This window comes from Grammomys surdaster, unplaced genomic scaffold (assembly GCF_004785775.1).
Source record: "Grammomys surdaster isolate TR1022 unplaced genomic scaffold, NIH_TR_1.0 66, whole genome shotgun sequence".
In the NCBI taxonomy this organism is placed as follows: Eukaryota; Metazoa; Chordata; class Mammalia; order Rodentia; family Muridae; genus Grammomys; species Grammomys surdaster.
Window position 1 is genome coordinate 15,945,151 of NW_021604568.1, and position 24,168 is coordinate 15,969,318.

The window sequence follows — 24,168 nt, forward strand, 5'->3', positions numbered from 1 at the left end:
CTAGCTTGTGGCACAGAAGCTAGGACCTTCATATGGTGCTATATAGAGGTAATAGTAGGTCTTTTATCTCATTTCTGTTGTCAGGAGCATGTTTATACTGTTTCATCATTAAATACAATGGTTGCTATCAATTATCTTGAAAGTGTTCTTTATCAAATTAGATAGGTTATCTGTGGATTTTAGTTTGCTCAGTTATTATGATTAGAAACCTTAAGAGGCCCTGAAAGGCTGCATTTTCATATGTAACTTGAGAATTCTTATGCCTGTTATACCCCAAGCCCAACTCCATTGTAAACTATCTGAAAAATCAAAGTAAAATCCACAGATGTATAATCCAATGACACTTAGATGTCTTTAAAATATAAAAAAGAAATAAAGTAGTTAATAATAAAATAAGGATCCCTTCTGGCACGACCTTGGCACTCCTGTCTCTCTCATGTACAAAGCTGATTTTAGGGTGAGGGTCGCTCCCTTCAGTGGTGATTTGAGAGGATAATGGCACAGGCTCGCCATGTTGGGTAGGACAACAAGAAGTCCGAACAGAGCTCCATTCTAGGCTGCGGGTGAGAGTCCTGGAGAAGGAAGAGGGAGCATGCTTGGTATAGGAGCTGAGAGCTTGCAGGTGCTGACTAGGACCCAGCACTTACCAGTACTGTGTGGTACTTACCTTCCTGCGCCTAGACTCATCCCCTTGGTCATCTTTAAGGATGGACAGTCATAGCCTCGCTTGGCAGGTGAGGAAACGGGGCAGAGATTGCAGCCAGGATTCAGACCCTGAACTATTTGGCTCCTCGATCATGGAAAGGATACTTCGAGTCCTCTTGTCTCAAAGGCCATCACCACACCAGGTGCTCAATTTAATTCCATTGAGAGAATTAGGAGAGCTTAGTAGTGGACTTCAGACTGTAATTGTCTACAGTTCTCTGTGTATTAGTCAAGCGCATAATGGGATAAATACAGGCTTTGGAATATTGTAAGTGGGAAACATTCCGGGCACTGTACAAGTAATTGTAATTGTACAGGTATTGTATCCATCCGTGCCTTTGTTCACTTTACTCACTGAAGCTTTTTTGTTACTCTGTTGTTCATTTACTTACTTAGTAATACCATTATCTAATCAGGAACCTGAGCTCGTCCTCATTGTGGGTTGTTTCTGTTGGACTGGCATGTTCTGGGTCCTAGACAGTGCCTTTAGAACCTTAGATTGTGATGGCTTTGACACAGTAAGCAGTTGTAAATGCAGTGCACTGTGGATATCATGTGTTGTAGTACAGCAGTAGTCAGTGCTTATTATCGAATTAACAAACGTGTGGGAGACATTGTGTCCTACTCTTTACCCTCAGTGCCATCTGCTCCAGGCTGTTGAGTTTGTAGATCTATTTATGCTTGCCTAATGCAACATGCTATAAAGGTAAGATCCAGAGTCATGAAATAATGATCATGGCTGACATTTGAGTTCTGCTGCCTATAAGCAGTTTTCATCTGAATGTCATTGTATCTGAAATAATGGAATATTTTATTAGCTTAGATGACATAGTCAATTTAGCAGTTCGAGAGAGTAGCCCTAGAATAACTGATGAAGCGATGTGTGTTAAAAAATTAATTGTGCAGATCTTTTGATCTGATTTTAAAGTGATAAAGCAGAGGCTGAGTCCCCAGAACATGGACAGCAGAATTCCTTTTAGTACTACTTACATGTCCAGGCATGGCTGTGTGAAGGAAGCACACTGAAATACTTTCTACCGCACGGCAGTTGAGAACAGAGAGAGGATCAGCACAGTATGACTGAGGCAGTGTTTTGTCTCTTGGCCTGGCTTGGGCCCAGAGTTCAGTTCCTCCCTTTGCTAGCTGGTGACCTGGTTTGCTGACTTCCCTGTTCTTGGTTATTCATCGGGAGTTGGACTTACTAACAGTCCTATCTCATGGACCTTTCCAAAAACTTGAATGGGTTTTGGAAAGTGCTTGGAGTTATAGCATCCCTGAGAACCCTCATCATTGTAGGTTGTTTCTGTTGTTAGTGAATTAAAAGACACTTAAAACTTACTACTGATTAGGGAAGAATACTCATCTCATCACTAGAAGTTAAAGGAATTACAAATAAAATAACTCTATAAGACAATGTCTTACCACACTGCTTTAGTTAAAATGTCTCAGTTATTTCAGAGTACCACCTAATTAATTATGTTAACAGAATTAATCTGAGAAATAGAGCTTTTTTCCCCTTATAATAATTGTGACATCATTCAGTGTCTAAAACTAGAATGGTAAAATTAATGGTGGTAAACAGCGCATTATAATGTACTGTACTCTTGGTCTACTAACTCCTTGAAGGGTTTAAAATTAGGCCTGAAAGGTGGCTCGTTTGCTAAAGGGCTTGCCATGCAGCATGAGAGTCTGAACTCAGTCTTGAGCACCCACATAAAAAGCCCAGCTCCAGAGGCTGTACCTATAGTCTCAGCCCTGGGAGGCTGAGACAGAATCCTTGGGCTTCTCTAGTAGCCAGCTGGTCTAGCCGAGTCAGTGAGCTGCAGGTACACTGAGAGCCTGTCTTTACGTGCATGAAGCAGAGCATGATTGAGGAAGACACGCAGCACTGACTGCTGGCCTCCACACACATGTGCACACTCCCACAGACACAGTCCATGAACATCATAGGCTGCTAGACAAATGACTGCTCTACTTCTTGTCTGAATATCAGATCCCGTGCCTTTGGTAATAAAAAGATACATTCCTTTAGCTTGTTTTTATTGATATTTTGTTTTAACACAGGGTTTCTACTTTGTAACCCAGGCTGGCCTGGAACTTGCTATGTAGTCTAACAGGCTTCCAATTTGGGCTTTTCCTGCCTCTGTCTCTGGGAGTGCAGGCATGGGCCACTACACTCCTCTGGAATCTGCCTCTCAGCCTCCAGGACTACAGGAGTGTGCTGCCTCAGTGCTCTTAAAAGCATCATTGCTTTCATGGAAATTGCCAGAGTTTGCTTAGAGAATGTCAGCCCATTTTTTTGTGTCACATAAAAAAATTTTTTTAGTCGATGTTTAAGAACATTGTTTCCAGAGATGCAGACTGACATACTGCTATTAAGAATGTGTGGATTTGGTTTAAGGAAATGGAAATGCTAATTGATTTAATTTTGTCATTACACGTTGTAAACATGTATTGAATTATCACCCTGTACTGCATTTAATTAAAAAAAAACATGACAACTTTGGGTTCTCATGAAATTGTTGCAGGTGAGGAGGCAAGTCTCTAGTAACAAACTCTCCCTGAGGAATCATTTTCAAAAGCAGCTGATCTATAAAACTTAGCCTCATCCATGGATTTCAGTTCCTGAAAAGTATTGTATTAACCAGATATGTATATAATACATGCTACTTATTTTCATAAAGGTTCAGAGGTCCAAAGAAATAACATTCTGTGGATAGCCATGGCGGGGACTCATCAGATATGGGCACTTTTCCTGGACTCTGGCACACTGCCAAAGAAAAGGTAAGTGGCTGTGTGGGACAACCGTCCTCCTTGGAGTCCCCAGCCTCCCTGCGCAGGCCACCATGCTCACAGCACATGCTGGACCTTTCAGAGTGCGCTCAGCCTCATGGTACAACAGAAGCTTGGAACAGGCTTCTTGCTCTCTTATGTGGATTCACTGGGGAACACTGGTCTGCTCCCCAGGCTAAGGAAGCAGCTGCTGTCAGGAGCTCTGCCAGCCCTTCTGGCAGAGATAGAGAGGAGGAGGTGGTGAGTCACTAACTGGCTCTCAAAGCCGCTGCTCAGAAATGACATACGTCACTTGGACTTGTATTTCATCAGCCTTGGTTAAGTCTGTGGCTGTGTCTAATCTCTAAGAGCCTGGGAGGAGCCATTCTTCTGAGTGCCTAGAGAGAGAACCAGAAATGTTAGGTGGGGCTTTAATCCTTCACCATACAAACATAGCACATTTGTCTGCAGTCACCCCTTCAGGTGACTGAGTGGCTACCAGTCCCAGCTCTCCTTACTGTGGGAGCACAGGAGAGTGAGCGAGCCCCTTTACCTCTGTCATTTCCCATCATTGTATGCGTTTGTGTCACCTACAGGATTGGTGTGTGAAGAGTTAGGATAGCACTGGCACATACAGGAAGTGTAGGTCCATACAGTGTTGGGCATGTGAGGATAGGAGCAGTACTTCTCCACACAGTGTCTGCTGACTCTCCCTCCTCCCTCGGCCTCAGGCAGGGCTGGTGCACTCCTCTCTGCTCCGCTCCGCTCTGCTCTTCTCTGTCTCTTGGTTCATTCTTGATTATAACTATTTCTTCCTACTAGATTACCTCTTAAAGAAAAGAGCCTGGTTCCATTTCCATCTGGGTACTCTGTGCCTGGTACTGTGCCTGGTAGATAACAGTTCAGTAAAAGCCTGTATGTAGAATAAGCACATGACAGGAAGTCTGTCCTGTGCCTGCAGAAGGACAGAGCTGCTCATTGGCTTGCCCGTTTGCTCTCTCATATAAACAGGACCACTTGTCCAGGGTGGCACCGCTCACAGTGGGCTGGGCCCTTTCATGTCAATCATCAGTGACCACAAGTTTGTCCACAAATCAATCTGATGGAGGCATTCTCTGTTAAAGTTTCATCTTCTCAAATGACTCCAGTTCGTGTCAAGTTGACAAAAAAATTGACCAGGACCCAATCACAGACCATAAAGTTGTTATGTACTCATAGGAAGTAGGTACAAGCTATCACAATTATCTTTCATTTGTTTGCTTTTAATTTTTTATGCAGCGTCTCTCTGTGTAGCCCTGGCTATCCTAGAACTCACTCTGTACTCTAGGCAGATCCCCCTGCCTCTCCCTCCTGAGTGCTAGGATTAAAGGTGTACACCGCTACCGCCTAGTCCAGTACAGTTCTCCTTATTTGTAGAAGGGGACAGCTGTCTAGCAAGTCCAAGACCTCAGGCGTCCAGCACGGGTGTGTAACACAGCTGTGTGGTGGTTAGGACAGTCGTGCATCTGAAACAGCAGTTCTCAACTTGTGGGTTATGATCTGTTTGAGACCAAATGACTCACAGGGTCCACCTAAGACCATCAGAAAACATAGATATTTACATTTTGATTTACCTTAGTAAAAAATTATAGTTATAAAATAACAACAAAATTAGTTTATGGTTGGGAGTCACCATAACATGAAGAACTGTATGAAGGGGTCACAGCATGAGGGAGGTTGAGAACCACCGATCTAATAAAATGTTTGTTAAGTATACTTTTACTCGGCACTGTGTTAGACAGTAAGGATGAAATTAGATGATTTTTTGTGTTAAAAAGAAAGTGAAGACATGCCCATCCTCAGAAGAATCAGATCAGCAAACAGTGAGGATGGAGAGCTTGTGTGTCAGCAGAGTCTCTGCCCTCCTTCATGCTGCGCTCTTTATCAAGGGATTGGGAGTGTCACGGAAGGAGGGCTTCTGTAGTGGAGGAGGTCTTGCGAGCAGAGCTGACGCTAGTGGTAACATCAGGTCTTGCCACACCTTGAGTCCGTTTAAGAGATTTGGACATTCCAAATGCTGTTATAGAAAGTTTTAGTCTGGGAGTGAACTGATTTGATGTGTTCTTTAAAGAATACTTCCAGCGCTCAGCGTGGAGCAAGACGATTCAGGAGGCTCTAGCTGTCATCCAGGCAAGAGGCAATAGTGACGTGAGCAGTCAGGTTACCAGTGATACGTGAGGTATGATTACAGCAGCGGCCACAAGCAACAGCAGCTAGGATGGGCCGGCAGAGCTGCCTTCGTCTCCTTGTCAGGGGGTCATTGATACTATAGTAGGAAAATGGTTGTTCACGTTCCATCGATCTGCATCTTAACTTTGTGGGTGCATTCCTACAAAGATAGTGTCTAATGCAGGTTTGCAGGCAGTGCTGCCCCCTGATGTTTAGTGTCAGCTCAGCCTCCACCTCTCTTTATTGCGGGAGCCCTCTCTAACGTGTTTAGACCTCTTCCCTTGCAGTGTAAGTGTTGTACATACTTCTCTGGCCAGGAACTTTGTGTGAGTTCCTTGAAAAAGTAGCCATGTTTTACTCATCCTGTATCCTTGCCTTCACCCTGCTTTGTGCCACTCTAGCATTGGGAAGGTACCAGTCCAGAGTGCTGGTGGCATTGGCCCTCTGTGTGGCATGCCATTGGGAGACGATTGGACACACAGCCTCTCTTTCCCCCTTTCTCACAGTGCCTTGTCTTCCTTATAATCATTTGCGTAAATTTAGAAATCAAGGTGTCAACTTCTCTGTGTTACAAAAGGAATTAGCAGGGGTCCTTTTCAGCATCTTTGGACAGAGCTCTCTGCAGTTGCAGCTGCCCTGAACCGGTTGTGTGCCTTCATGCCCTGTGCTGCACTACTTCAGAGAAATGTTTCCTAGTATATGTAAAAGATGGGTTTGTATAATTGGTCATTTAATGCAGTCATCACATCATTTTCTTAAAATGTTCATGCTGAGAGACCTGGCTTCCTTCAGTCTGTTCTCTGTTTTATAGAAGACACAGACATTTTAAACGACCAAAACTAGATAATCTCTTTATTAGTAGTTCTCTTCTAGAACTTGATATTGAATGAAACTAAGAAGTTAAAAGGAGAATAAAATCATCCTAGTATCTCATATCTGACCACTATTGTTTTAACGTCAGCGATTTCTTACCTGCTATTAGAAAGTGATTTCAGTAGTTATTACACTAAATTGAAGAGAGGCCACCCTACATAGTAGCTCACCTAGAGAATGCATGGACGGCCGCAGCAGCGGACAGGCAGGACAGACACAGCAGTGGACAGGCACGACAGACAGCCGCAGCAGTGGACAGGCACGACAGACACAGCAGTGGACAGGCAGGACAGACAGCTGCAGTGAACAGACAGGACAGACAAAGCAGTGGACAGGCAGTCCATCAGTGGTTCTGTGACTCTGTTTAACTGCTCTTGCTGCTGAGATGGTTATCTATGCTCCTTTAGTAGCTCGTGAACCCACCTTTGAACTTGTGTTTCAGTGACCTAAAAAAAGGAACCTGCCTTCGTTTTGCTGGAAGTGGAAATGAAGAAAACCGAAACAACGCATATCCTCACAAGGCAGGCTTTGCCCAGCCGTCAGGCCTCGCTCTCGCCTCAGAAGAGCCCTGGAACTGCCTTTTTGTGGCCGACAGCGAGAGCAGCACCGTGAGGACCGTCTCGCTGAAAGATGGAGCCGTGAAGCACCTTGTAGGCGGAGAGCGAGACCCCATGGTAAAGAAGCTGCTGTGTCTGTGTGCACATCCCTGAGTGAGCCATCCATGGAGTTTAGGGTTCATTCCTGGCCTGTCTATGATAACATGCAGTCAAAGCACAGAACATGGCTATAAAGAAACACAAGTACACAAGTAAAGCCCTCCCTCTGAGAGAGGGCGCCCCACCTGACTACACATAGCGTTCAGGGGAAGGGAAGAGGAGGGATTGCACTGGGTCTGTGGCAGTGGATTAGGAGGAGCACTGCACTAGCAGACGTGAGCCTGCTGTGAGCGAGACAGCATGGCGGCAGTGCAGAGTGCAGACTGTACCTCCTGTGCGCTCCAGTCTGTCACACGCCAGCACTGCCATGCAGAGGCAGGGCTCCCCAGCTCTAGAAACACCAGGATCTTAGTTTTCACATTACCTCCTAACAATGCACTGAAAAATTTAATAACTGCTGTTTCTTTCTCTTTAAAAAACAATAAAAGAATTTATTTGCTTTTGGTGATGTTGATGGAGTAGGCATCAGTGCGAAGCTTCAGCATCCACTTGGGGTCGCCTGGGACGAGGAGCGGCGTCTGCTCTATGTGGCGGACTCCTATAACCACAAGGTGAGTCTGCCTGAAGACCCACGCACGGCCTCCGACCATGCCACCCAGATACAGAAAGTAGCTACAGCCCCAGTGCTGCAGCCTCAGTGCTACAGCCTCAGTGCTGCAGCCCCAGTGCTGTAACCTCAGTGCTACAGCCTCAGTGCTACAGCCCCAGTGCTACAGCCTCAGTGCTACAGCCCCAGTGCTACAGCCTCAGTGCTACAGCCCCAGTGCTGCAGCCTCAGTGCTACAGCCTGAGTGCTGCAGCCTCAGTGCTGCACAGCTTCTTCTGGGCTGTTCTTCCTACTAGAGCCTTACCATATCTGAACTGAGGGAAATGCTAAGCTAATTCCAGGGTCTGTGACCTAAATGTACGAATTGTGACCCATCAAAGGTGCTCAGGTAACGAAGGCAGGAAATAAGGAGACATGTTAGGGGGAAGTGTGAACCAACAGTTGGAGTTTCATTTTGTCACTGTGATAAAACTGACCAAAAGCAGCTTAAGGGGAGGAAGGATTTCCTTGGCTCACAATTCAAGCATAAGTCCTTCATTGAGGGAAGGCAGGGCAGAAAATTGAAGACAGACCTGCTTGCTGGCTTGCTCATAGCCCAGGCTTAGCTAGCTTTCTTATGTCACTAGGACCATCTGCCTAGGGATTGGTGCTACCCACAGTGGGCGAGCCTCCCCAGATTAACTAACAAGACAATCCCTCACAGATATGCCCACTGGCAGTCTGGTCTGGGCAGTCCTCTCTTTTCTATTAACTTCAGATTGTGTCAGGTTGAAAGTTGAAAGCTACCTAGGACTACCAGATGAAGAGTCTGAGCTGTTGGAGTTATAGTGACAGTGAACAAATCAGTCCATCTTCAGCACAGTCACCATGTCTGTCTGTCTGTTTCCATTCTGACTGTACAGCTCTGTGCACTCTGATGAGAAACCATAAGCTCAGTGTACTTGAGACACAGCCAACAGGCCTTACGTTTAACAGGAGACACAGTCCTTAGACAGTGCTCTCAAGAAGTCAGCCTAACTGGAAGTGGGTTCCACAATGGGAAAAAGCTATTTTTAGTTCCAGAAACAAGCAAACAAACAATGGGAATTTACAACAAAACACGGTATAACTAGGATTTTATAATCTGAATGAAGTTTCTGATGAAATCTCTTTCCTTCGATGATGTCAATGAATTGAATACTGGGATTTTTAGGAAAATCTGGAACTAGCTACTGTTCTGAGACTTACGTATTGAGAATACGAATGGCAGTTGGGAGTCCTCGATTCCCTGGTACTGCTATAAACAGAAATGACTGCAGGGGAAATGTCTGTTCTTTTTTCTTTAGATTAAAGTTGTGGATCCAAAAACAAAAGGCTGTAAAACGCTGGCGGGGACTGGAGATGCCAAAGACACCAGTTCTAGTTTTGCGGAGTCAGCCTTTAATGAGCCCGGAGGCCTCTGTATCGGTGAGGGTGGCCAACTGTTGTATGTAGCAGACACTAATAATCACCAAATTAAAGTAATGGATTTAGAAGCAAGAACAGTTTCTGTGGTAAGTTATCTGAAGACATAACTTAGAGGATACGGGCTTACGAATGGTGCTGAGACTTGATACAGTTCTGTTTTGTCTGTCTCTCTGTGTGCTTGGCAAATGGAGAAAGGGAGTCGGAAGTGGTACCCCTGTTGTGTTCTGGCATAACTAGACCAGAAGGCTTGCTTTGAGGATCTCCTGTTAGTCTTAAAATATAAGTTCCATCTGTTTTGAGCACTTGAGGAAAGTGCTGGAATTTGGAGAGAATGAGATAAACCTTTAATAAAAACAAGAGACCTCAGGTCTGTTTTTAAATATGTAGAAGTCATGATACACACATATCATGTGTGCCATGTGGACTGGTTGTTTATTCGGTGATCCTTAGATTGTTGCCTACTGTCTGCTTCCTGTGGTGAATCCAGTACCAAATTGTCTTCAGAAGTCCCAGCTCCCCAAACTCTGAAAATAAGACAGACTGGGGAAAACTTGGCCAAGTTCAAAACAGTTTTCAAAAAGAGAGTCTGTTGCCCACTGCCTTTAAATGTATCTACCTGGTTTTGTGTGTGTGTGTGTGTGCGCACGTGTGTGTGTGTGTGTGTGTGTGTGTGTATGGGGTGGGGGAGGCATGGGGATGGCTTTTTTTTCCTAAGTAGTGTTTGCAAGGTAATTATTTTAAAATAAAATCCATAGAATAGCATCAAAAAATGTCATCTATTGCATAGATTTCTCTTGGCAGTGGAAGTTATGACCCTATATCATAACCACTGTCCTTAAATTCAGAGTTGCTTTGATTTCCTGCCATTTACAAACCACGGGACAGTTAGTTTAGTCCTGTGTCCTTGGGGTCTGAGTGCTGAAGCAGGCTGTTTGTCTGTACATGGAGAAATAATCTTTAGACTAAAATGGCAGCTGATGTCACTGATTGAGAACTTCTTTTTTCTGTCAGATCTAAGCTTTTGGTCCTAAAAGTGCTTCTGCTTTGATACCCTGTGCTCTGTTCTTGTAGCTCCCAGTCTTCAAGTCTGACAGTGCTGTGGTAGACGGCTCCTTCCCTAGAGAGAAACAGAAGCCAGTGCCCACGGTGCCGAGGTCTGCTCCGAGCATTAGCCTCCCCCCTGTGACGGTGCATCCTGGCCAGGCTCTGCAGCTCAAGCTCAAGCTGGAGCTTCCATCAGGGGCAAAGCTGACCGAAGGCGCACCTAGCTGCTGGTTCCTGAGAGCTGAAGGTATGAGCACAGTGCTGCAGACAGAATCGTAAACGGCTTGGCTTCAATCTGGTGGTTTCTGTTCACTATGTATTTTACTGTATGTTTGGGCAAGATGTGAGGGAAATGGTGTGAGAACACATGACTCCAGCTCTGATCCACAGTGACTTGTTCACTGTTCCCTCTTCCCTTCCCTTCCACGGCTGTGGCCTGTGGTGAGAGCCTCAGATGCTCTGAGCAGCCTGGCCTGTGGCAAGGAGGCTTGCTTGGATGTGCACCTCATTCCATCTTCTTCACGTCATCCCCAAAAGAGCCACCGAAAGTTAAAGCCTCATCTGTGATCCCAGCACTCAGGAGACTGAGCTAGGAGGACCACAAGTTTGAGGCTAGCCTGAGCTACATAGTGTTTACCCAGCCATCTGGGTTACAGAGTGAAAGCCTGCCCAGAAAAACTCAAAAAAAAAAAAAAATTAAAGGTCTGATGAGGAGAAACAGTGGAGCTTCCTTATTTAATATCTTTTTCTGTAACTCTTCCTTCTTGGCTCCTGTGTGTCCAAATCCTCCTCTCACTGTGAACAGGAAGGATCAGGATTGTGCTTGCTGCTGTCAGTGCTGTCAGACCTGAGCTGCTGTGCCACAGTGGGAAGGGAGCAAGTCTGAAGCGAAGTGCTGGGGTCGAGAACTCTCCAAGCAGGACTTAGTGTCTCAGATGAGCGTCCTCTGTCCTGTCTCCCACGCTCTTTCACACGCTGTCACTCAATCTTCCGTTTCCTCAGTTCCTTCTCTCCCACACCCTCTCACACGCTTTTTTTTTTTTTTTTTTTTTTTTATACATTACCCAATCTTGGCTTCAGCCCTGCTTACCTACATACATTCTCAGGACAGAAGCTGTTGGTCTGCAGCTGTCAGAGTGCCGTCCAGACCAAGGAGACCCTGCAGGTGGATTGCTGGTTAAGTTTGAACTGGTTCTGAAGAGACACCCTGAGCCTGTGCAAACCCGGGCTCCAGGAGGTCCTAGAAAGAGCTTAGCTATTCTGCTTGTGTCTATACATATGAAAGGAGCCCCTTAGTTGAAGACCACATATTTAATTTCTCTGTGTGTAATTACAGACCAGTATAATGGATACTAAATAAGATATTGACAACCTTTTTTTTTTTCTTTTTGGATTTTCGAGACAGGTTTTCTCTGTGTAGCCCTGGCTGTCCTGAAACTCACTCTGTAGACCAGGCTGGCCTCGAACTCAGAAATCCGCCTGCCTCTGCCTCCCAAGTGCTGGGATTAAAGGCGTGCGCCACCACTGCCCAGCTTGACAACCATTTTAATTCTGCATTCTTAACACCCAGATTGAGTGCTGAGTCCTTGCCCTGAAAAGTACAGAGGAATTAAGATGAAGGGTCACTCTCTGTCCAAAATATTGGCTGTTTTTACCATACAGGGCAAATGAGCTTTTAGGCAGGAGTCATAGTAACTCAAAGATTCTAAAAGCATTACGGAGCCCATGTCTGCACTTGGACAGAAGACCTCTCTTTGGGGCTAATGTTTTAGAAATAGTTAAAGTGGTTACAGTGTGTGACTGTTTTAAAGAACCACTTCGTAAGTCATACATGTGACATACATGACAAACATAAATGAAAGAGTTGATGAATAGCACTTTATTGTTGTTTTTGCCTGGATTTAGACATCACTGCAGAGCGTTGCATAGACATTTGTGTTCTCTGAAGTTCATTCTGTAGTTTTTAGGTCATATCCCTGTAGGTCATTTTCCCTCTGGTGAGAAATGATCTACTGTCTCACAGGTCCTGCGCTGATTTAGTCAGCAATAGCCCTTCTTAGTGCTGGATGTGTGGTGCCCTAAAAAGCCACGGTTGTGATGCTTAGCTTCATTTCAGTAGACGTCACAGGGGGCGGGGGCTGCACTGATGGGATCAGAGGTCCGCCTGGGATGCTCTCCTCTCACAGGTCACTGTCAGAGCAGGGTGTGCGCTCACAGGCTTGCCCCGGACACTTGCTGACGCAGAGGCTCTTTATTTAGAATTTTCTAGTTTCCTACTTATATTTTTTTCAAAAATATGTGTGTATATTATGCGTGTACATGTGTCCACATGTGAATAGATGTACATGCACATGTTTGTGCATGCATGTCGTTAATGTCATGTGTCTTCTTTGATCTTTCTCCACCTAAACTACAGAGAAATGATGTCTCAGTAACCCTGAGCTCACTGCTCCAAGTACTTTGACAGTTGTTGTGGGGATGCCCTGTCCCAACCCCTGTGCTCTGGGATTGCAGATGGATGCCACATGCACCCAGCATTTACTGAATTCTGTCCCTCACACACTTGTGTGACAAGCACTTTGCCCATTGCCATCCCCCAGCCTCTTTTATTTTTGTGTAGTCTTAATAATATTCTCTCCTGTTTTCTAGGCAATGAATGGCTTCTTCAAGAACAAGTCCCATCTGGAGACATAGAGAATATTTCCAATCAACCGGCCATCTCCCTGCAGATTCCTACCGATTGCTTGTCACTGGAGGCTGTGGTGTCTGTCGTCGTGCTTCTTTATTACTGCAGTGCAGACAGCAGTGCGTGCATGATGAAGGGAGTGGTATTTAGGCAGCCTTTGCAGATAGCCAGCACCCAGCCAGCTTGTGCAGCTCCTGTAGAGCTCACACATGTGTTCTAGAAAGCCAGCCAGCCCTCAGCACAGGCCCTGTCCATCCTGCCGTTCGCTCAGTTGTAACAACTGATACCAAAATAAAGCTGTGCTCCTTATTAATATTTTAATTCTAAACAAATGTCTTCATTTTAGCTGTGCTGGCCGAGTCATTGACCATCATTAAAACACAGCACTGTAAGCTTGGCTGTTATTGACACAAGGTGACAGTCCATGTTCTATCAGAGAATATTATATATGTAGTCGAAACTAATCATGCCAGATAGTTTAAACAACTTCTTCTGCCTTTATCAGTGGCAGTCAGCCATTCCATGTGTAAATTTCCAGTAACTGTAGACAGGCCTAAGCTGGGCACCTTTGTATCAGGACACCTGCCAGTTAGTGTCTGAGGTCTGCTTAAAACCAGAACAAAACGTTGTCATTCAGTAGAAGCTTAGCGAGACTAGGAATAGTTATCGCCTGTGATTTTTCTCACTTGAGATATTTTTAAAAGAGAGTTTTAATCTATTTTTATTATAAATTATTTGTTTTAATGTTCCATTATTAATGCCTTATAACTTTATATAAAAAAGAAAAGTATATAGACTTTCTAAGGGCATGCAGCTATTTTTTAATGAGCATATTCCTAGCAGGCAATGTCGAGATCCCCAGAGACATGCTGACTTTTGGGGTTGGCCGGAGCCTCTGCTGCTTTACTGTGTGTGATAGTTTATTGTAATGGCTGGGCTTGATGTCAGTCAGCACTGTGTTAGTTTGGAAATCCACATTTCAGTTTTAAGAGTTAAGTAACAGAATTGTTGGGTTTGAGATTTTTGTTACTATTTTGGTTCCCATATTTAGAATTTAAATTATGATCATTAATTCTGATATTTTGAAAAATCACATGTAAACCTTTAATTTGCTATTCTCAGTGTAAAATATTTTAATGTAATTGACAGGTATAGTTATACTATTATACTCCCATTTAAAATATTAGGGCTGACACACACAGTGATTTACTGATACTGTTTTGGTATTTGTTTTCTTTAAGCCCAAGAAACAGCACTGGAAGGGATTTTGGAGAGGTTTGGTTTTCACTGTTACTTTAAGTATCATAGGTTATTATCATAACTGTTTAAGAGCCTTGATTTTCTAAAGCTGAGTCAACATATTTTTTACTAAGATTATAAGATTTCAGAAGCATTATTTGAGCCCTGCCTATAAATTCAATGAGTATCTATCTGTAAACGCTGCCTCCCTTCCCTCCACAGAAGTACTAGATTTGAAGTGCAGTCATTTAAGCATAGTCTTCCCTATTTACTGATTGATTTTTGAAGTAGTTCTTTGATAGATAACATTTGCTTGTTTTATTGTTCAGTTAGTTAAAAAAAAAATCTGAAGTAAAAACTTCATGACTTCAATTAGTAACTTGCAAAAGCTCTTTCTCAGGAGCAGTGTGAACGTAAAAGGGAAGGGATCTTGTTTAGAGTTACACGTGGTTACCTCAGAAGCCTTTGCCTCTAGAACCAACCAGAGCAGAGGTTCTGCCGCTCCAGTGTGACGGTCTGTGGTGAGGGCGGGGAGAGCGTTCCGGCCCTGTGGATGGGTTGGATTCTGCATTTCCAGTTGGACAGGATGAGAATATTTTGGCTCAGTCATTTCCTGTTTGAGGACATAAACAGTTTTACTCTGTAAAACAGGGTTTATACAGTTTAACTTGTGCGGTAATTACTTTTCACTCTGAGAACACAAGCATGGGTTCTGTAGTTGGAATCCCTTGGTCCCCTTTGCCTGGGTAGGCTATTCCTTGAGTCTTGAGGGACTGAGAGGATCTCGAAGCTGCACAGGGGCTGTACCCCCCCACCCCACCCCGTCCCTCCTCTCCACACTGCTGCTCACATTAGAGTGTTAGTGCTGAAGGACGCAGAAAACCCCAAGTGAGCCGAGTACATGGTTTTCTAGGATCAGGAGTGACACAGAGTCTGACAGGGAGAAACATTGCAGAATTTAGTTGTAACACTTCTGGAGTTGCAGTGCCTTGTGTTTTCTTTGAGAGCTTTTTAGTTGTTCTGTGACCTGCCTGCCTTGGGGCTCACACACTAAGAGAAGTTATTGGACCTGTTGTTTGCAGTGTTGGACATTTGGGGGACACAATGCAAACATGTAACTATAGTTTTCCACATACAGGGTTGGCTGTGTCTAGCCATTGAAAAGTCTCCAGCTTAGATCTTGCCTTTGGAATGGTGGTGCTTAAGACCAGTCACCAGAGATTAGAGGTGTTAACTCATTTGGAAGGTGTTTCTTTGGCATGTGCAGAGGCCCTGGGTTCAATCCTCGGGGGTGGGTGGGGGGAATTAAATCATGGAAAGCTAAGTTTTGTAGTGAGCAGTGACATAAAGCCACATGCAGGGACCGTGTCACTGGAGCTCACGCTCTCACTGAAGTTCTGCCTCTGTGGTCTCCGTGGTCAGTACTGTAGAGGGTAATCTAAGCTTCTCCGAGGTACAAGATAATCTGAATTGTAAGCTTTTCTAAAGCCATGTCTAGTACCAAAGATGGCGGTCTGCTTTACAGTCCTTTCATTTACCAGTTTCCTTTAAAGTTCAGGTTGGTGAGGACAGGGATAATTATGCTATTTTCTTGTTTAGCACAGTCTACTGGCAGGAGTATAGACTCTAGCTGAGTCCAGCCCTGTAACGCCAGGCTGCTGTACCAAGCCCGGGCTTGCTGCCAGGCTTCAGTGAAGTGCTCACCCGGCATTTAGCATGGAGTAATTTATGAACTGCCACTTATCAGTTTAGTTACTAATAATGACAATAATTTATGGCCACAGACATGGGCTTGACATTTTCTTCACAATTCCAGTTTCTAAAGCAAAATATTTCTCCACCATTTGACATGTTGGTAGTCCCAGTACAATCTGGGCTGAAGAAGAAAAAGAACACTTTATGGTAGAATGTATTACTGTTTCATAAAAAATATTGTTTCTAAAGAAGCACCTCTCTACTATATTGAATTATTTGAAAAGTCCTTCTGGAACTTTAATGAATACATTTTTTTTCATAGAGGATCCAGACTTAGCTGGAGACACAATACACTCTTAACATCTTGTAAGAATCTTCAGATTATAACCTACGTACCCTAGGGTGGTGCTCCCACCCTGGGGTGGTGCTCCCTGCAACCTTCAGAGTACTTGAGAATAATATTACAGACTAGGTAGGTGTGCATGTTCCAGAAAAGGAAGCTGCTTTGGCATGTTGGTAGCCTGTCTGGAGGTCAGGAAGCTCCTCGGATAGTGCAGCGCCTAGAACAGAACCTAGTATGCAGGTGCTGGGTGTCCTTGCTGACTCAAGTGTGGCCATGAGCAGCAGAGCTTGACTGAGGCTCTCCTACAGAATGGAAAGTGGTACCCACCCCGGCCTCCAGGACGAGGGGAAGGTGGGGACCCACCCCAGGCCTGCAGGGCGATGGTGGAAGGATGCTTACATTCTTTGAGTTCTTGCCACTGGCTGGTTCTTTCCAAGTACTTTGTGGGTGCTGACCACATGCAATCCTCACAACAGCCTTAGGATGGAGGATGGTCCTTTCTCCTTGAAGCCAGGCCTTGAGCAGTTACCTCAGCAATCAAGACCATGCACTGAGGAAGTGGCAGAGCCTGGACAGTCGTCTGCACCACTGCCTGCTCCATTGCCTCTCAGACTTTTGAGTTCACATATTTCATACCTTTATGGAGTAACATCAATCTAGAGGACTCCAGGAACCCTGGGAATGATTGTTTATGAAATTCATTTAGATTCATTAAAGCCCACTTCTCATAGATTCTTATCATCTGGGCCTTGGAACGGTATATATAGATAATCATTGGTTCCCAGAGAATTTTCTGGGCCCTTAATTTCAGTAACTATCCTGTTTTTTCTGGGCAGGAATATGTGTAGACATCCCAGTTAGTTCAACAGGACTGTCCGAGCAGCCCGTCATAAGATCATGGCTGGTGCAGGCCTTGAGAAGTCTGCCCATATCTGACACAATGTGTTTTGTGAAGCAAGGTGAGGTGTGGAAGAGTAAGGCCCTCTGCCTTCCTGCAGCCTTAGTGATCTGGTGCGCATGCACCCCAGTGACTCAGGAATTGTTCCCGAAATCAGCGTGGCAGTGTGAGAGAGAGAGAGTGCCGTATGGATGCCAGTGGTGGTTTTTAGAAGCATCCCAGTTCTGCATCTGTTCGTTGTGAAATAGCGAGATCGTGAAGCAGTACTGGGGTTCAGTGAGGAGCACACTGCGTGTGTCAGAAATGCCATCTGATCTTGACCAAGTGACAGAGGTCATATACCTTGAGGCAGATCTCAGTGCTAATCACGAAGATTGCTTTTTCCACCTGTGTTTCAAAGCTGATGTGAAGAATTAGCACTCACCCGAGTCACTGTTTTACCCTGGCTTAATAAAGTTTTCTTCTCTCCAGTTTCTTTGCAGTAGGGTAATAGACAGGTCATAAAAGTTAGAGACTTGGTAATCAAGCCATGTGGCATTCTGTGACTAATCAACCTTGTCTCCTGCTTGTGCCGACTTCTGTGGGCTGGTGTCACAGCTCTTGGGTGGCCGCTATGGGCACACAGACTGGGCCAGAATAGGACACAGCCCTGCCTGCAGGCTTTACTAGAATAACTTTTGCCATAGTGTGGTGCTTTGGTTTAATCATTGTCAGGGGTTAGAGTTGGAAAGCTAAAACCCTAGATGCCTGTGGAATGTGTGGCTAAGTGTAGTTACTCATTGTCTGGTGTGTCCTTTCCTCCCCTTGTACGTCCCTCCCGTGTGCCTGTGAACACTGTTCTTCACAGCCTCCTGACCCTCTTCACAGCCTCCTGACCCAAAGGAAAGAACCACAAGTACTTTCCAATACACCTCCACCGTGCCCACCTCAGCCGTGGGTTAAAAATGAGCACTGACCTACACACTGTACCAGGCGTATTCTGTGTCTGGCCTGGCTCAGAACTGGACACGAGCAGTACTGCTCATTTAAAGTGAAATCTGAAGCTGTAAGTATGGTCCTCCATACGTTGCTGAGTTTCAGATTTCCACTTGAAATAAAACAAAAGGGAGTTGAAGACCCACCCTCTGAGACACAGACAATGTAAAGAGAATTTCTATTATTTGGTACCTAGTTTCATGAGAAAATATGTTGAGATAAATAAGATAAAACAATAAATTATATCAGCGGGGGTGAAAATGCATAAGTTCCTAGCATAGCCATTGAGGTACTCAAATGGGGATGTGTTGCACTGAGTATTTTCCTAAAATTTCTTGTAACTTCTCAGTTTTCTATAGCAGGGAACAGGACCCTGTGTGACTTCAGATTGGCTTCTCTTTGAAGTAAGGCTTCCTCGCTGTATGTACACGGGCTGATGGCATAGCTTTAGGTCCCTTTGTAGGAAACACCGTTACTGCCATTAGTTACTTTATGCCTGCTATGGAGTTAAGACCTCCGTCAGTCTGTCACTCCTTCACGGTATGCTTCATAAACGATCACATTAGAGACTCTTCCCATCTGGTGTGGATAAATGATGTCACTTAGCTTGTGGCCCTAGAGGTGGTCCTCCGTGATGACATTGTGCCTAAGCAATGCAGTGAAAATCTAATGTACAAGTTCAGACACTGGTAATTCTAGACATATTTTAGTCCTGAAAGAATTTCCTTGCTATGCATGTCAAACTGTTTGTAGATGGATTAATATATTTTTATGCAATGTATTTTTACACTTATTTCTAGATCAAACTCTTCAGCGGCTTCTTCAAGTGCATTATTGGCTAAGAGCCTGACAGCTTCACTAGCCCAGGAGGCTGGAGCTGAGGATCTGGGAAGCACGAGTGTGTCTCTACTGTACTGCAAACTAGAGCTCTTCCAAAGCTTTGTACTTGTTTTTCACAAAACAGATTAAATATTTTTCTCTCCAGAGTTGTGTTTCTGTCCTGAATGTGCTCTGTGTTTTAAGCATATCACTAATTTTACTACTGGGAAACCTGTATGCCGGGCCTGGAGACATGGCTTAGTGGATTTAGCTTGGGGTTTGGGTCGGCAACACATAACAACTGAGCTTGTGTGGATGACAGGAAATTAGGATCCTCTCTTGGAGTTCTTAGTCTCATTAATCTGGGAATTTAAGAATGGATTCAAACGGAAGCATAAGGACAATTTTATTGGAGTCTAAAGAGAAACCTCAGGGCAGGCAGGCTGTGAACCCCAGCAGCTGCCTGGAGGGAGGAGGAGGAGGAGGAGGAGGAGGAGGAGGAGGAGGAGGAGGAGGAGGAGGAGGAGGAGAACAGAAAGAAAAAGCCACTGATGCGTATGGAAGGCATGAACATGGAGGGGAAGGAGCTTTAGAGAAAGCAAGGAAGCCCAAGATGTTGAGGAAAGTGTTAAGAAAAGCATCCCTAGACCAAAGAAGAAAAGGAAAACCCGTCCCTGGGTAATTCAGAGTAGCATGCAGACGCAGGCTTTTGACCTTTGTCTGGCTATGGCTCATAAGCTGCTGCAATAGGGGCAGGGATTCTGGGAAGGAAGAAGTGTAGCATCTCATTAAAGACCTAATGATTCCACCCTTCTCTTTAGCATTGCTTGAGGTAAGCCACCTTCCTGGGCCTGGAAGTCAGAGTGATTGAACCAGCCCACCTGGAATGTTAGGTCTCTACCCAGGTCCAAGAGTCTATTCCCTTAAGTAGGAATATTTTTTTAAGATTATTTATTTAATGTGTATGAATTCACTGTAGGTGTCTTCAGACACACCAGAAGAGTGCATCAGACCCAGTTACAGATGGTTGTGAACCTCCCTGTGGTTGCTGGGAATTGAACTCAGGACCTCTTGAAGATCAGCCAGTGCTTTTATTATCTGCTGAGCTATGTTTCCAGCCACTGTAAGCACATAGTTAATAATCAAGTCATTGAGTTTTAATTGCAGGTTTTTATACACTAAACTGAGAAAGAGGACTGTAGTCACAAAATGATACTGGGAAACTTGGGGGTAAGCTCTACCTCAGCAGTGTTTAAGTATTTGACAGGAATTAATGATTTAAAGAGACTCCCCAAAGGGCAGAAGATGAAGAATACTGTTAGGATGGAGAATGGAAGTCCTGAAAATTACCTAGACCCAAAGCAATAACTGGAAAGATTGATGCATATGACCATATACAAACTGCAAGCATCTGTATGGAGGGAAAGCCAAGTACTAGCCACTTTCTGGGACATTGGTAAACATCTTACCAAGGCAGCTAGCAGAAGGAAGTCTATTTGTGATTTTGGTTCCAAGGGAATAAGAGTCCATTGAAGCTAGGAGGGATACATGGTAGCCAAAGTTGAGAGCTCACACTCATTTGCAAACCGAAGGCAGAAGAGCAAACAGGAAGTAAGGCAAGACCATCAGCACCCAAAGTCTTCTGGCAGTGACACATTTCCTCTAGCAAGATTCCACCTCCCAAAGGTTATACAACCTGTTCAAAGGGCACCACCAGCTGGAGACCAAGTGCTCAAGTATCCGGGGCTACGGGGGACATTCTCATTCCAGCCACCACATCAAAGAAGTGAAAACTCAAAACATGAGAGAGGCGTAAAATTAATATCACGTAAAATGTGGAACTTCGTAATAAAAGTATACCAGTTGAAAAGTTAGCAGGGGACATCAGCATGCAATGGCTAGGGATTTGCAGAAATGAAATGATGCTCCCTCTGGAATCAAGATGTGCACATTCACTCAGCTGCTTTGTAACCTATTTATAACAAAAAGACTCATCACTTTAACCAGGTACACCAGGATACCCAGGCACAATGACTCCATTTAAACACTCAGTGTCCATTTCCACCCAAATCTGAGGGGAAGTGCTAGGGTCATGCATCCAGAGGTCTCATCAGGTACTAGCCAAGTGCAAAGAACCAGTAGATCCTCAAGCTGTCCAACCCTGTTCTATCAGCACTGAAGTCTTGACCTGCAGTCCTAGGATGTCATCTCATTGTAGTGCAGATCACAGACAAAACTGGGTTCTTTTCTTTTTGAGGCACATCTCTAGTTCTGACCTAGAACTCAATGATCCTTCTGTCTCAGCCAGAATGATACAGTAGTTCACTTGCGGAAACTGATTCAGTAGAATGTTTGTGTACATACACAAAACGATATTAGCACATAAAAAACAAAAACAAAAAACCCAACAAATATTAACGGCCTAAATATTTACCAGTAGTGAAATATTAAGTAAGCAACAGCTCATCCATTCAGAAGACTAAAACAGTTATGGTTGATACAATAACTATGTGTGCTTGTACTTACATCTTCAAACAACATGTTTCAGAATACATATAAGTATCCCAGATTTACTTTTTACAATTAAGTATGCATGCACATATGCACATTCTTAAACAGACTTTCCTTTGCAGTTATGCAAGACTATAAAATTGTGCAAGCCAGAAGTCATAGCATACACCAAAACTCTATGATGCTGGGAGACCAAGGCACAAGAACCACAAGATTAAGGCCAGCCTTGGGTAAATAATTGTTGAGGTTTTGTCTTTTACTATTTATTGTACATGTTGAGTGGTGGCCTCCAAGATCTGGAGTCTGCACTTAGTTTCTGGGAACCTACCCCTAGTTAATTCTGATTGGTAAGTAAAGATGCCAACAGCCAATAACTGGGGAGAAGAGTTATAGGCAGGGTTTAGGTTTCCTGGGCTGGAGGCCACAAAGAAGAGAGAGGGAGAGCAGCCATGGGGTAGAGAAGCTAGAAGAGTCGCCATGACCTCTGGGCCAAGAGAACATGGCCTAGAGGGTTGCCTGGTTGGAGCTAAGAGCAGCCTAGATGAAGCATAGTAAGTAACAACTTGGGTTATCGATGGGAAAGTAGATTCTAACAGCATGGAGGGTGGGCAGTTGCCTTGCTATTGTTCTGCTTAAGGCATATTTAAAAATATGAGTGTGTGTGTGTGTGTGTGTGAGTGTGTGTGAGTGTGTCTTTCATCTGTGAGTATAAATGGTCTAAGGCGGGAAGGAACCCTGCATTGGGATTTTTTTTTTAATATTTTTTTACTATAAGTGAAACCCTGCTTAAATAGTACACAAATGTCCAGGCAATCTGAACTACAAAGAACCTCCATAATCAATGGGGACTACGATTGTCCTGTGACCCTCCCTTACCAGAGCATTTCTATGCAGTGTGCTTGATGTTGCGTGAGCACCTCTCTCCAGACTCACCATTTTTGTTAGCTTCATGGGACATTGTCATTAGAAAATAAGCAACACAGCTACACTCTGTTGTCTAGGAGTGAAATGAGTCAAAGGTAGCAAACGAAATGACATCACTATTGTCTGGCCATGGGACACGTTACAGACTGGACAGTGGACAAAGGAACAGTGAAGTTTGCAACTGAAATTTGGACTGTGTTCTTAGAGACTGCTGTCGTTTATACCACAGAAGCTGTGATCATGCGTATCAGAACAGTCCAAAGCAAGGAAAACCAAAAAAGTATGCAGGCACAGCAAAGTACTGAGTATGTGCAGAGGAACTGGCCTTCAAGCCCTGAGTGTTTGTGTGGCTTTCAGCACAGAGTGAAATGGGAGGTGCCGTTTCTCACGGTCACAGGGTCCACCTGCACCCCTACAAAAAAACCAAATGTCATGGAGGTAAGATGTGAGAAACACGAGGCAAGTGCTTGTTGCAGAGTAAAGTGGTCAGTGGTTAAGGGGAAGAGTTAGCCAGACTCCCAGAGTAACAGGCAACTAACAGTACTTCCAGGCTCCTCTGAAATCTGCCCTTGCCTATGTGAAACAGCAGTAGCAGCCAGTAACACGCAGAGGCCAGCTGAGTACTTTCCAAGAGAGAAGATGCTCCTTAGAATAAACAAAGGGGTTGCTTCATGCCCATTTTCAAATCAGTTTTTAAAAAAATACTAAAAGGAGAGAAAAGTCAAACCAGGGAGCATCACTTCTCTGTTCATCAGAGCACTTTGAGGGCTTTAGCTGGAGCTTGGCAGTAATGTGCTCACCTAGTGCGTGCAGGTGTGCTCGCCTAGTGTGTGCAAGCCCTAGGTTCAATCCCAGCATCACAGAAACAAAGCATGACTCTGAAAGCATGCTTCTATTTCTATTGTGAGGGTTCTGAGTAACTTTCACTTCAGTCTTGAGAGTAGCAAGCAGATAGCATTGCTGTTGGGTGTGTGTGTGGTTACTCCCATTATAGAAGAATCTCCTGCGCTGCCAAAAGCAGAGAGGGTCCCTGAGGAAGGCCGAGCTAACCCCGCCAACACGTGAGAGGCACCCATTTCCCTAGTGTTTATGATCTGAATTTGAAAAGAGTCATCCATTGAATAATTTCTCCCTGTGTAAATTGAAATTGTTCTATATTTAACGTTTCATCTGAAACGTCATCTCAACCAAATCCCTTATTAGAATACACAAGATAAGAAGAATAAATATTTAGAGTGTAGTTTATCTCCTCATCCTGGAAATGGAAACACAATGGCTCCGTCATGTTCAGGAAGCTGACAGGGCCTCGGAATCCCAAGTACTGCCAGGGGGCTGGTTGCCATGTCCTCCTGTCTTTAAGTGACATGCCCACATCAGCCCTGCAGAAATTCAAGGAGGAAGAAGCAACTGCTTCTATCTGACCCTGAGGAAGAGCTGAGTGATGTCCTCATGGCCGAGAGCCTTTGATGCTCTTGCATCTCAGTATTACCAGCTTTCAGACACTCTCTGATGCTTTCGCTGTAGCTAGGGTTGGATGTGAACATGCATTTCTGAAATTACTTAAGGAAATCAGTAAATGTCCGTGTCAGCGTCTACTCCAATGAGTATGAATATAGGAACTGAGATTCAGCTACTGTGAGGTTTGCCCTAGAAAGATAAGCATCTATCCTGTTACTAACAGGCTGTTATAGAAACTTCTGGGAAGTACAACCAACTGTTTAACAAACCTACCAGGAGACTATTCTTGGCTCTAATCCATGTGCTTCC

The 24,168-nt window shown here is 44.4% G+C and overlaps 1 protein-coding gene across 1 annotated transcript in view; it reads left to right on the top strand.

Moving 5' to 3' along the window:
* Window positions 1–19,133, top strand: part of Nhlrc2 (NHL repeat containing 2) — a 57,918-nt gene extending 38,785 nt beyond the window's left edge. Inside the window, exons 6-11 of the mRNA XM_028775515.1 lie at window positions 3,390–3,489; window positions 7,001–7,232; window positions 7,703–7,825; window positions 9,147–9,353; window positions 10,339–10,558; window positions 12,961–19,133. Of these exons, the coding sequence (XP_028631348.1) occupies window positions 3,390–3,489; window positions 7,001–7,232; window positions 7,703–7,825; window positions 9,147–9,353; window positions 10,339–10,558; window positions 12,961–13,217 (1,139 nt within the window). The 3' untranslated portion in view covers window positions 13,218–19,133. The remainder of the gene's footprint in view (window positions 1–3,389; window positions 3,490–7,000; window positions 7,233–7,702; window positions 7,826–9,146; window positions 9,354–10,338; window positions 10,559–12,960) is intronic.
* Window positions 19,134–24,168: the final 5,035 nt, after the last annotated feature.